Raw genomic sequence first — 12,486 nt, forward strand, 5'->3', positions numbered from 1 at the left:
AATAATGATGGTCTCAAAGTTACCATCCCATATCGTAAACTCATTAGGTCCAGACGTCTGCTCTTTTCAATGGTTTTATTATACCTTGGCTCTTCCTGTTTTCAAAAAGAATGATAGGCAGAGAGTTGGTGATGAATAGAACAGCAATCCAGCACCCTTTTCTTGAGCCTTTATCCTTCAGGCTGCTTGGTAGGGAGCAGGGGAAAGGGAAGTATGATACCATCTCCAGATCTAAGAAGCCTCAAAGTCCCTGAGGCAGTTTGCCTGTGTTTAAATATTTGTTCAGATACCTTAAAAGGCTGTATTTATTTCTAGATTTTTAAATTCGGCATGGACCTTATGCCCATTTTGTCTATTTATCATCTCTATCTATCTATCTATCTATCTATCTATCTATCTATCTATCTATCTATCTATCTATCTATCTATCTATCTAATTAAATCTGATTTCCTGAAGTCAACAGGACTTCACAGTCAGCGGATTTTAGCAAACTTTTTAAAAACACAGGCGTGTAAATATCGTCAGAACAAGTTACTTGGGTAAATATTGATTGACGTAAGCCCAGGATTAAATAGGCATTAAGTGTTATTGGCACAACTGACCAGGTAAAAGAGGGGTTTATCTTTTTTTTTCCTGGCCTAAGTTTATTTTAAAAAGAGAGAAAAATTTTTTTTCCAGGAGATACCCTTTGGAGGTACAGAATAATTATAATTTGATTTCTGCTCTTTTTTTGATCGACAAATCAAGTTTTGTTAATCTCACCATTCTCCCACCTCATAAAAAGGAATAGTTCCAAAAATCTTTGTACTTTTTTTTATTTTCTGAACAAGGAATAGGTTTGTAGGATGACATCAAGAATAATACTGTTGCTTCCTAGGTTGGTAGCCAGTTGGGAGTGGAAGAAGATCCTTCAGTCACTGAAAAGACTTTTGAAGAACAGAGTTGGTCCTTCTATACTGCCAGTCACTGTATTTTAGATTAAGGGTGATCTGGTAGAAAGGGTGGATTTGCAGACGGTTTTGGAGACAGAGAGGGGCAAGCTGTGGCCTTACAGCAAGCAGGCCAAAGGCATTTACGGCACATTTACATCTGTCTTCCCGCCTGCTTTCCCCTTCATAAGTTGAAGATTTTGTTTTCATGAGCCCAAATTTTATTCCAGAACCTAGGACACGTGCAAGCAAATAAAGAAACAAACAAAAACCAGAGAACAAGAAGCAAATAACAATAATAATAGAAGATAACGAATTGGAGGGTTTTTTTTAATCACAAGATATCAGGATCTGAAAGTCAAAATTGAAAGATTATGGCATAAGCCAGCCATAGCTGTCCCAGTGGTTATCAGCATGCCATATCCAAAAATCTTGGATGACACTTAGAAAATCTGTGCATTGACGACATATCCATCTGTCAATTGTAAAAGGCCATACTGCTTTGAGTCGCATATACACTATGCCAATGTATTATGACATCTTCAGTTATTGAGCAGATCTCCAGCCAGCTAAAGAACTGGCAGTTGTGCTTCACATTGTTGTGAACAGATAATAATAATTCATTCTTAAATAGAATCACAAACAAAACAAAAATACAGACTGTGAACCAAAGTGTTTTAGGCCTACAAACATTAATATTCAAGTACCACTCTTAATACACCGCGTTGAAGAAAGGAAGCTGTGCTTAAATAATAATATATTAATAATAATAATAATATTGGCACTCTGGATGCCATACCAAAACATCTTGGATGGCATTTAGAAAACTTCTCAGTGACAAAATTTCCATCTGTCAACTACAAAAGGCCACTTCTTGGATCCACAAATATACCATACGGTTTATGATTACAATTATGACATCCTAGGTTGGGAAGAACACCATGAGAATGAAGGACAATCTCATAACTGGCAGCTATGATTTCACTTTTTAAAAAACATCTGGCTATGTAACCGTAATAATAATAATCCCCCTTAATTTTAGAAGAAAAAAAAAACTACCCTGCTTGGAATTGCCTATATTCTTAGAAACTACCTTAATAATTCTTAGGTTTTTGGTTAAGACTTGAATTATTAAATTTCCACCAGTCCTAGACTGGGAATCTAACTGTAGGTTAGCCACACATAATAATCCCCATTCTCGTCCTCCTCTCTGACATGAGTCTTGGAAAACTAAGTATACCGAAGCCAGAGAGATGGGGGAACAGTCAAACTGTCTTTGAGGAAGTGCAGGCTTTGCGGGCTAATGCATTAAAACGGCTTGCTTTATAATTCAGGATTATCGTGAAGCTCCTTAACTTTGCTATAATTCTGGGCAAGACGCTTTGGGGTGGGGGGGGGGAAGGTGTTCTAAGTCACTTTTGCAAAGCACTTCAAACAATAAACTCCCCCCAAATAATACGCACTCACTATATGTCAAAACCAAGTGAAAGGTGAGAGAGAAAAAACAGCTTTTCGACTCATCCCTTTTCATTCTAAAGGATCAAGGGTCACCTATCTTTCATTTTAAAAAATCCTCTGATCTTAAAAAGTTTGAATCAACGCGCCTTGGAAAATAAGATTAATTAATTGCTGCAATTCTCTGTACACGTGTGCATTGGTGCGTACCGTGTGTGTCTCTGTGTGTGTATCATAAAAAATAATAATAACGCTACAATATTTTCACCAAAATAACACCCACAGCCTTAGTCCCCTTTATTCCCTTTTCCCTTTATTCATTTTTTTCATTTTCATTCTTCTGTTCTGAAACCAGATTTTAACCTGCCTCTCTGTGAGGTTTAAGATCCTAGCAACTTCATAGCGGCGTTCTCGGGTGAGGTACATATTAAAGAGGAATTCCTTTTCCAGTTCCAGAGTTTGGAATTTTGTGTAAGGACAACGCTTTTTCCTGGTGGAAGGAGCATGAATCCAGTTTGCCGCTGGGTTATCTGAAAAGGAGGGAAATAGGAGAGGGGAAGAAAATAAGGGAGTGGGGGGAATTTGGTGAGGGGAGAAGGGCAGCCATGGCGGGTGGGGGGAAATGAGAGGAAGGTTGTTAAATTAATTTCAGAAGGATCCCTGTGCTTTTCACCACTGAGGAGAGATGATCATAAAAGGCTGAAAAGCCCAGTCTGTTGGGTGGAGGAGTCAGGTCTTCTTGATGACAGAAGGGGAGTTATGGGGTTCCCTTTTTATGGGTGCCTGTTGGTGCTTTGCTGGGATAGGAGTCTAGACGTTTTTATAGGTTAGTAAAACTATCCCCTTTTGCACACTGGAGCCTTACAGGTTGGGGCAATAAATCAGCTTGTGCGTGCTTTCTTTTCTTTCTCTCTTTTTTCCCCCTTCCTTCCTTCCTTCCTTCCTTCCTTCCTTCCTTCCTTCCTTCCTTCCTTCCTTCCTTCCTTCCTTCCTTCCTTCCTTATTTTCTCCTTTAAAAAAAAAAAAACAAACAAACTTACTTGGGCCGAGCTGCTGCTCCTGTTTTTCCTCCTTCAGGTGGCTGAGCGGGCTGGGGTTACGGCTGCCTCCAGAGGCTGGCTTGGCCGGGCTGAAGCTGGCGTTGCTGGCGGTGGCGGCGAGGGAGGGTGCACCCAGCCCGGCAGCAGCAGCAGCCGCAGCCGCAGCCGCCGCCGCCTTTTCGCTGGCCGCCGCCAGAAAGGAGCTGCACGTGTAGTCGGGCCGGCGGGAACGGCCGGCGGGCGAGCAGCTCTCCGTCCGTGGGGCCGGAGAAGCGGAGGCGCCGGAGCGGGCGGCGGCAGGGGTAGAAGCGAAGGCTCGGGGGTCAAGCGAAGCGGACGTGGTGGCGGCGGCGGGCTCCGGCTTGCCGATCCCGTAGAGGTGTCCGGCGGCGGCGGCGTCTCGGTCGGAGATGGGGGGCGCAGCCGTGCCGCGAAAGGCAGCGTAGGGGTCGAGCCAGGGATGGACGTACCCGGCCCCCTCGCCCGTCCCTCCGAGGTGTGGCGGGGCCACGTACGGAGGGTAGACGCCCGGCAGCGGGGTGGAGGGCTGAGCCGGAGGAGGACGGGCGGGCACAGCGGGCCAGGGGGAGAAGACGGACGGCTTGGGCGTAAAGCTGCACGGGGCAAAGTCCGACCCGTCGGCTGCCACGCCTGAGGGGGGCAAGCGGGGGGCGGCGAGGGGGTGACCCCCTTGGAGGAACCGGCCGCCGCCGCCGCCCGCTCTTCCGCCGTAGCCTTCCTCGGTGTCAGGGCCTAGGAGCGAGTCCACGTAGTAGTTACCGAGGGTGCCGCCCGACGACATTTTGGGGATATTCCCTCCGTGGCACGGCATGGGGCGGGGGTGGTGGTGGGAGAAGTTGAGGGAAGGAATAAAAAAAAAAGGTTAACACTGTTAACTGGAGAATTTTCGCCCGGTCCGGGGAGCAACTCCGGGCTTTTGCAGCCTTCTCAGTCTCAAGACTATTGGTCCCTCCGCCCACGTGATCATATTTACCAATACTCGAAGTAAATCAATCCGCTACATTGGCGTTCGGGAAGGTTTGCTGGTAGGATTCAAATATATATACGTATATATATATACGTATATATATATATATACGTATATATTCAAATATATATACGTATATATACGTATATATACGTATACACACACATATGTATATGTATATGTATATATATATATGTATATGTATATGTATATGTATATGTATATATATATATATATATATATATATATATATATATATATATATATATATATATATATATATATATATATATATATATATATATATATATATATATATATATATATATATATATATATATATATATATATATATATATATATATATATATATATATATATATATATATATATATATATATATATATATATATGTATATATATATATCCATATCCTTCCTCCCCCCCCCGCTCATCTGCAACACGTGAAGAGCTCTCTCCCCCCCCCTCAAACTGCACTTGAGAACACGGACGCCAGCCGCGGCCCTGACATTGGGCGCCGGAGGGACGGGGGCGGGGGGGGGAAGAAGGGGAAAGAGAGCGAGAGAGAAGAGGAGCCGAATCCTTCCACGGCCCTCCTGCCTCAGCCGGACGCCCGGAGGGCGTGGCCCTCCCGCAGAGGAGCCGGCTCAAGTTGGCGGACTATTTCTTCGCCTTCTTGGGAACGCAGTTCGCCATTCGTTGCCGCGCGTACCCAACGAGCGGAGAGCGCTGACCGAGCCGAGCTCGTCCCTCTCCGCTGGCAGAAAGACAGCGAGGAGGAGGAAGAGGAGGAGGAAGAGGGAAGGCCGGGCGGAGGTTACGGGAGACGGGTGCTGGAGAGAAGGGGAGACGCCGGGGAGCCAAGGAGAGGCTCCCAGCGCCATCCCCCCCCCCCGAAAGCAAACGCCGAGAGCGAGCAGCTGGGGCAACTGCGCGGCGCGGGCTCGTTTGCCAGAGCGAGACTCGGGATCTCTTCCTAAACCGAGCAACAAACGGCGAACGCCGCTGCGCAGAAGAGCCCGAGTGAAAAGGAGAACTGAATGAATGGAAAGGAGACGGGGGGGGGGGGAGAGAGAGAGAGAGAGAGAGAAGGCAGGGTTGCCTTCTTGTTTGAAAACAGGTGGAAGTCGAGACCTTCTCTCTCCGCCATGATTTTATGCTTTTCAATAAATTTTTTATGAGATCCATTTGATTACAGATTAATGTGTTCCGTCGTCTAATAAAACGGGCTGGTGGCACGGAGCCTCTCTCTCTCTCTCTCTCTCTCTCTCTCTCTCTCTCTCTCTCTCTCTCTCTCTCTCTCTCTCTCTCTCTCTCTCCCCCCCCCCCCGTCTGCCTCCGTCTCTCTCCTCCTCTCTCAGTCCCCCCTTTCCGCCTTCGGGGCTAACCTCAAGCTGAATGCCAGCGCTTCCCCGAGGTCTGAAGCGCAAGGACTTCAAAGAAGCGGCAGTATAACTTCCAGGAGTTGGGGAGAGAATAAAAATGAATGAGTGCACTTAGTGAATGGAGCGGCCTCGGCCTTGCTACGCCCCAGCCCGCTGGAAGACGGCAGTCGAAAAGAGGGGTGGGCTGGGGTGGCGGCGCCCCTGCCAACTTCCAGGAAGAAATGCTCTTTTTTTTACTAGTTGGGAGCCCCCGGCCACCTCTGTTCGCTCCCCCCACCATCCAATTAAATCGAGGACTTTCACCCGTATTTTACTGCCTTTATTATGGACTGGTGGAGGCCAAGTTTCCGGCTGTAGGTTTTAGCACTAGACTAGAGGAACAATAGTCTCGCCCGTCTTCCAGTAATTCAACTCCTTTTTCATCTCTCTCTCTCTCTCTCTCTCTCTCTCTCTCTCTCTCTCTCTCTCTCTCTCTCTCTCTCTCTCTCTCTCTCTCTCTCTCTCTCTCTCTCTCTCTCTCTCTCTCTCTCTCTCTCTCTCTCTCTTTTTGCAAACGCAAAAGAAGAAGAAGAAGAAGAAGGTCTAGCCTTTTTCAGAAAGGCTAGACCTGGGTTTGCTTGAATGAGGGACGAGATCCGTGTGAATCCAGTGTCTTGCGTCAATTAAACAAGCCGGACGCTGCTGTCCCACACGTTTGCCTCCCGAAAGGCGGAGAAAGGCGAGGTGGAGCATTTTCCTAGTACGGTATATATACCTCTCCTTTCGGAGATTTGCTAGAAGCCGGCGTGTTGCGAGTTTACGGCCCTGTTCCTTTTAATTTCAAACAACGTCAAAGCCCTCTGTTTATTATGGCGAAGGCACACGTTCATAGGTGGATGCCCGTGCCTGCGTGCCTATGTGTCTATGCACAAGCACGCACAACCAGCCAGTCACGCGTAAGACTGAGAAACATACCTATCCTAATTGGTGTAACAATCTGGAAACCATTGGCCTGCGCTGGCGCAGAATTTATGTTCAAAATAAAACGGGCTTGGAGACGCTGCCGAAGAAGGCAACGTCTGGGTGTTTCTTGAAAACAGCTTTTCCCTCTTCGACCCTCAAAGTATGTTACAAATCCAAATTATGTTATGGGCAGCAAGATGTCCGGATACCAAACTGACTGACATTTCAGCCAGTAACGTATAAGGGAAAACATGCTCGGTGCACCAGATCGAAAGGTATGAGTTTAGAAACATGTCAGGTACGTCAGCATATAAACAAAGAAAAACTAATGGGTAAAGTCTTCGCAATACACCCCTGGAAGTTAGTAATGCTCAAGCCGTTTCCTAAGGACGGAGCCCTTCGCCAGATCGAGAATTCTTCTCAAAAAAGCTCCTTCGCGGACTAAAAGCAGCGGAGGAAGCCAGAACAGAGAACCAAACGGATGCTCTGAGTTTCCTTTTCCGACGTACTCAGGTATCAATCGGAAATCAATACAGTATTTTCGTAAGGACAGAGGCAAGGTCCAAGGTGGGTCAATGGGGCGCCTGCTTTTTGAAACTGAATGCGGATCCAAGCATTTGGACTTCTGTGGAGTCCTTGGGATATTCTCTCAGCTTGCTTGTTTTCTTGCAGACATTATTTTGCAATGAAACGTCTGCAAGAAAACAACCACGCTCAGAGAGCAGCAAGGACCCTACAGTCCAACCCTGAGCTACAAATATTCTCTTCCATTGGTACCATTTGGACTTCATTTAAGAGTCACGTTCATTTACAAACTCCCACTGAACGCCCCCAGTTTTCTTTCTCAACCTCCTCTTCCTCCTCCTCCTCCTCCTCCTCCTCCTCCTCCTCCTCCTCCTCCTCCTCCTCCTCCTCCTCCTTCCTTCCTTCCTTCCTTCAGCCCTCCCTCCATCCAGCCTCCTTTCACAAAAGATAAAGTGACTGCTGGTAATATTTATTTTGCAGGAATGTGGGATGCAAAAAGTCCCAAGCTCCATTATCTTGACATTTGGTGCAAGAACAATCAAAACGGCCAAGATTGCAGGGGAACTGAAACAGATTTGCACTGATCCACCCATTGCAACGGGGCAACTTTTGAAAGTGGAGCGGAAAGGGCTATAGTGTTCAGATAGAAGGACAAAATTATTCTTCTGATTTTCAGAAGGCGACTGAATAACACTCATTTGCAGGTTCCTCCGCTGAGTTAAACACACACACACATTTAAAGAAAATAAAGCACAATGTGTGGGAAGTTTCACTTAGGTTTCCCTTGCCTGCTAGATTGCCCATGTGGCCAATATTTACCAAACATCCTCTTTGTCCTGCTCCAAAGATTGCCTTACTTTGGTTTGAGGTTTCTGCTTTGCTTGTTTTTAAAGCCACTGACCATGTAATCATGGAAAGGAGGCTTGTGTCGGCCTTAAGTCAAAGATTTTGTCAACCCTGAAAGCTTCCTGGCTACATCATTGCAACCAGCGCTTAGCCATTGCATTTGCTCTTACACTTAACAGTCTATAAAAAAGGAGAAAGAGGAAGAGGAAGAACAAAAAAGGAACTAGTCAATGGGGAGCAACTTCCCTTTCCTGCATGTCTGTCTCCCCCCCCCCCCCCCCGCGCCCCGTAGGAAGGGATTCAGCCAACTCTTTGCTGCTCAGATTGTCTGGAAAGATGAATGGAACTCAATAACTTTACAGAATTTATTGCATTATACATGCAAATAAGACATGCACAAAAAGGACACATATTGCTTGTAAAGACCACGATTCCACATATGCACCACAAGGAGAGAGAGAGAGAGAACGATACATCCATAGCTGTGGATGAAAGAGACTTTGACATGAAGCACAAATCTAACACATGGGAGGATAGAGATGGAGATTTACATCGTCAAATGTGCTTGTTTGTCCTTTTTTTTTTTGGTTTCCCAAACCCGGGAAGCACATTTATTAATTTATTTTATTCTATTATTGTTAAACCGTTGTACATATTCCAAATGTTATGGCCCATGTAATAACCCCCACATAAATACCCCCTTGTTTAGTTAAAAACATAAAAAAATACATTGTCCGAATAGTCAACAGCTCTAATAAGTTAAGACCAAGTTATAAGGATCAATCAGAATTTACCCTGCATTACGATGAAGGAAAACAAACTATACATGTGAACCCAAGAGAGGAGAGAGAGAGAGAGAGAGAGAGAGAGAGAGAGAGAGAGAGAGAGAGAGAGAGAGAGAGAGAGAGAGAGAGAGAGAGAGAGAGAGAGAGAGAGAGAGAGAGAGAGAGAGAGAGAGAGAGAGAGAGAGAGAGACATATCATAGGAACATACATGGACATTTGCATCACTAAAAATAATAACAAAAGGTCACATTCTATCAGAAATTTTAAAAATGGAACACAAAGGCATGTACCCTCTGCCGCTACCCACCCACCACCTGGGCCAGTCTTTCTTAATCAAGGGGCAACCAATGGTAACCGCATTATGGCCAGCCCAGGTTGTGCAGTTTAAGAGAAAGTCAGATTAGCAGTCAGTTCTCGGATTCGGTTTTCCCTGCTCATCTTCTTGAGTTTCATTCTGCGGTTTTGGAACCAGATCTTGACCTGCCTGTCAGTCAGGTTTACGCTCTTACTGATCTCTAGGCGGCGCTCTCTGGTGAGATACATATTGAACAAGAATTCTTTCTCTAATTCCAGTGTTTGGTGTTTAGTATAAGGGCACCTCTTCTTTCTGCCACTCTTTGCCGTTAACCAATTGCTGGTTGGAGTATCAGACTTGGCTTCCTCTAGTGAAATCGAAGGGAGAAGGGAGAAGGGGGGGGAGGAAGACAAGACAAAACAAAACAGAAAAGAAAGGACCTCAGTCTTTTATACTATAGCCTTGGCCATGAACCCATTTCCATTGTGTCTGACCGAAAGAATCCCTTGCTTTGTGGGTATGAAACATGGCCAGGTAAGTGCCTACACGAATTCAGGAAGAAGTGTGATTTTGTTTTTTTTAAAAAAACCCCATTCTTTCCACATTAGCTTTCTTAAAATGCCAACAACACACAATTTACCATGATAGGGAACCGTTCAGTTATATTCTTTGTGGCATATAGAATATATACTAGAATATAGAATACCTTATTTGGCCAAGTGTGATTAGGCAGCCAAGGAATTTGTCTCTGGTGCTGAAACTCTCAGCGTACGTGCAAAGCAACAAAGTAATAATCATCATCGTAATACCAATAAGGGAGGGTAATAAAGACAATAAGAAGGTAATAATAATACTACAGCCATACAACATGGGTAGCTATATACTTAGAGACAGATAGTATTGTTAGAAAAAAAGGTGTTCAGCACTCTGTTTGGGAACAGACACATTTTGATTCAACTACAACCATTTCATGGGGTCAGTTTCAATCCTGCCACCTTGTCAACAATACTACTACCTTAATGGGTGTGACTTTTACAATCAGCCCAGGTCTTGTAAAACACTGATTCTAACCAAAAGATTGGGGGGAAAGCCTCAGTTAAAAACCTTCTGATCTCACTCCTGGCATTGAACGTTAAAGCAGGGGATCTTTCAAACTCTCAGCTAACCCCCAAAGGTTGAACAATGAATACCAAATTGAGCAAAGGTGGTTTTTTTCCTCCGTTTTCCTTTAAGTGTTCTCTCTACTACTCCATCCTCACATTAGATGCAGAATTTATCTTTGATTTGTGTGCAATGCCCGTGGTTGTTCTTTATTTTAAATGTACACAACAAGGTCAAATTCTCACCAAGGGCTGCAAAATTATTTGTGGAGGGGGGGGGCTTCTTCTCCCTCCACCCCTCCGGAGATGGCTCACCACCCATTCCTTTTAAAGAATAATGAACTAAGCACATTTATGTTAAGCGTTTAATAACATTCTCTTCCAAACTATAATCAGCCGTTGGAGATTTAAACTGGATCCAAATGCTGGACTTCCTGTCTAGTAACACACACACACACACACACACACACACACACACACACACACGGTTGTTTCTAACTGCTTCCCTCTTTCAAACTTTATCCGGTTCTGCGCCACCTCCTCCGAACGCAGAACACTCTGTACCCCAGTGAAATTAATGATAATCCACAGAGGAAAGGCTGGATGTTAGTGGGACTGGAGTGGGTGGGTGCTGAACAGACCGTAATTTCACAATTCCTGGAAGGTTTTCTTTGAACGCCCAGCCCGAAGGAGGGGAAAAAGCAAGTTCCAGAGCCGGGAAGAAAAGCAGGGCACACAGACTGCAGCAAGCCCCGAGCTACCCCCCCCTCCCCACTTTCCCCGTGCGTCTAACACCTGGAGGACCCAACCGAGGGGAAGAGGGCGAGCGGGCGAAGTGAGGACAGGACAGGACGGCGGAAGGGAGGGAAGGAGGGAAGGAGGGAGGGACGGCGGGAGGGAAAGAGCGTCCTTCCTGCTGAGCAACGGTGGCTGCGCTTTTAAGCAGCGTTTTCCTCGCATTATTACCGGACGTTCCCAAACTCGGCAACCATACCGACCTTTGCATTCTTTCTCTTGGCTTTCTGGGCTGGAGACGGCGGCTTCGGCCAGGCAGCTCCGCTCGTCCGGCAGCGCGGACTTAGACTCGGGACTTGAGGCTTTGGCGGAGTTCTCCGACTGGTGCTGGTGGTGTTGATGGCCGCCGCCGCCGCCGTTGCCCGGGGTGGCGGCGCTGGCGTTGGCGCTGGGATTTTCATTCGTTTTCTTTTCCATCGGAACTTGCGAGGCGACCTGCGGTTTGGAAGCGCCGCGTGGGTTTAGCTGCAGCATGAGAGTGGAAGTGGCTTCGGGGCTGTTATGGTACTCTTGGGCTTTTCCCCCGGCGTAGGTCTGGCTCAGTCTGAAATACCCCGGGACGGGGACTTCGGGGTTTTCAACGGGACACGGGTCAGAGACTAACCTCTGGTAGGAAGGAACGTCGGAAGGGGAGCCCAGCTTGGACCGCTTGTCCGAATACATGCAGCAATTGGCTTCTTCCTTAATATTGGTCGCAAAGGAACAAGTGGGCACCTGCTGAGTGACAGGTTGCTCTAGGCGGCACGGCCTGTTGGGATCGGCCCAAGTGTCTACCGGAGGGATGTAGGGATGCACGTTCATGCCCATGTTTTGATGATTGACTTCTCTTTTGGCCAGAGACGGTAGAAGTCCACAGGTCTGCATCCCGTACGTGCCAAGGTCTGTGCTGGGCGGCATGTACATGCTGGCGGCGCCGTTGGAGTAAAAGCTATCGCTCCTGCAGGCGCTGATCAACGAATCGACTAGGAACGTGTTGGCGGCGGGAGAGCTGTTGGGAAAGGACATTTTAGGGAGGAATTGGAAGAAGAGAGAGGGTGTCCTTTGTAGGCTGACATCTCTACGAAAACATTCCCGGTGTAATTGTGGATGCCTCCGCACAACCACATGACAGGCGAGCCAATGAGATTTGAAAATGGCCCGTGAGCCGCGACCTCCCCGCCGATCACGTGCTCCCCGAGACACGCCGAGCCGCGGCTCAAAGGTGGACAACAGCGACACCTAGGACAGCCGCGAGGAAACGCACGCGCTCAGCCTGCCCGCCGCGGGCCCCCCCCCCTGCCATCTTTCTTCTCCTCCTCTTCCTCTCTCTTCTCTCTCTCTCTCTCTCTCTCTCTCTCTCTCTCTCTCTCTCTATCTCTCACTCTCTCTCTCTCTCTCTC

The 12,486-nt window shown here is 46.7% G+C and overlaps 2 protein-coding genes across 2 annotated transcripts; both read right to left on the bottom strand.

Annotated features, from left to right (window-relative positions):
* Positions 1 to 2,682: 2,682 nt before the first annotated feature.
* On the bottom strand, positions 2,683 to 4,257 carry LOC308679329 (homeobox protein Hox-C9-like; the record flags this gene model as incomplete). The annotated part of the gene is made up of 2 exons (XM_081346936.1): positions 2,683 to 2,915; positions 3,426 to 4,257. The coding sequence occupies 2 exons, from the start codon at positions 4,255 to 4,257 to the stop codon at positions 2,683 to 2,685; spliced, it is 1,065 nt and encodes a 354-aa protein (XP_081203062.1).
* Positions 4,258 to 9,301: 5,044 nt separating this feature from the next.
* On the bottom strand, positions 9,302 to 12,112 carry HOXD10 (homeobox D10; the record flags this gene model as incomplete). The annotated part of the gene is made up of 2 exons (XM_081346934.1): positions 9,302 to 9,579; positions 11,311 to 12,112. 2 exons carry the CDS (start codon positions 12,110 to 12,112, stop codon positions 9,302 to 9,304), a joined length of 1,080 nt encoding a protein of 359 aa, XP_081203060.1.
* Between the last annotated feature and the right edge of the window lie 374 nt (positions 12,113 to 12,486).

Source organism: Vipera berus (genome assembly GCF_964194415.1).
Source record: "Vipera berus genome assembly, contig: HAP1_SCAFFOLD_188, whole genome shotgun sequence".
Taxonomy (NCBI): Eukaryota; Metazoa; Chordata; class Lepidosauria; order Squamata; family Viperidae; genus Vipera; species Vipera berus.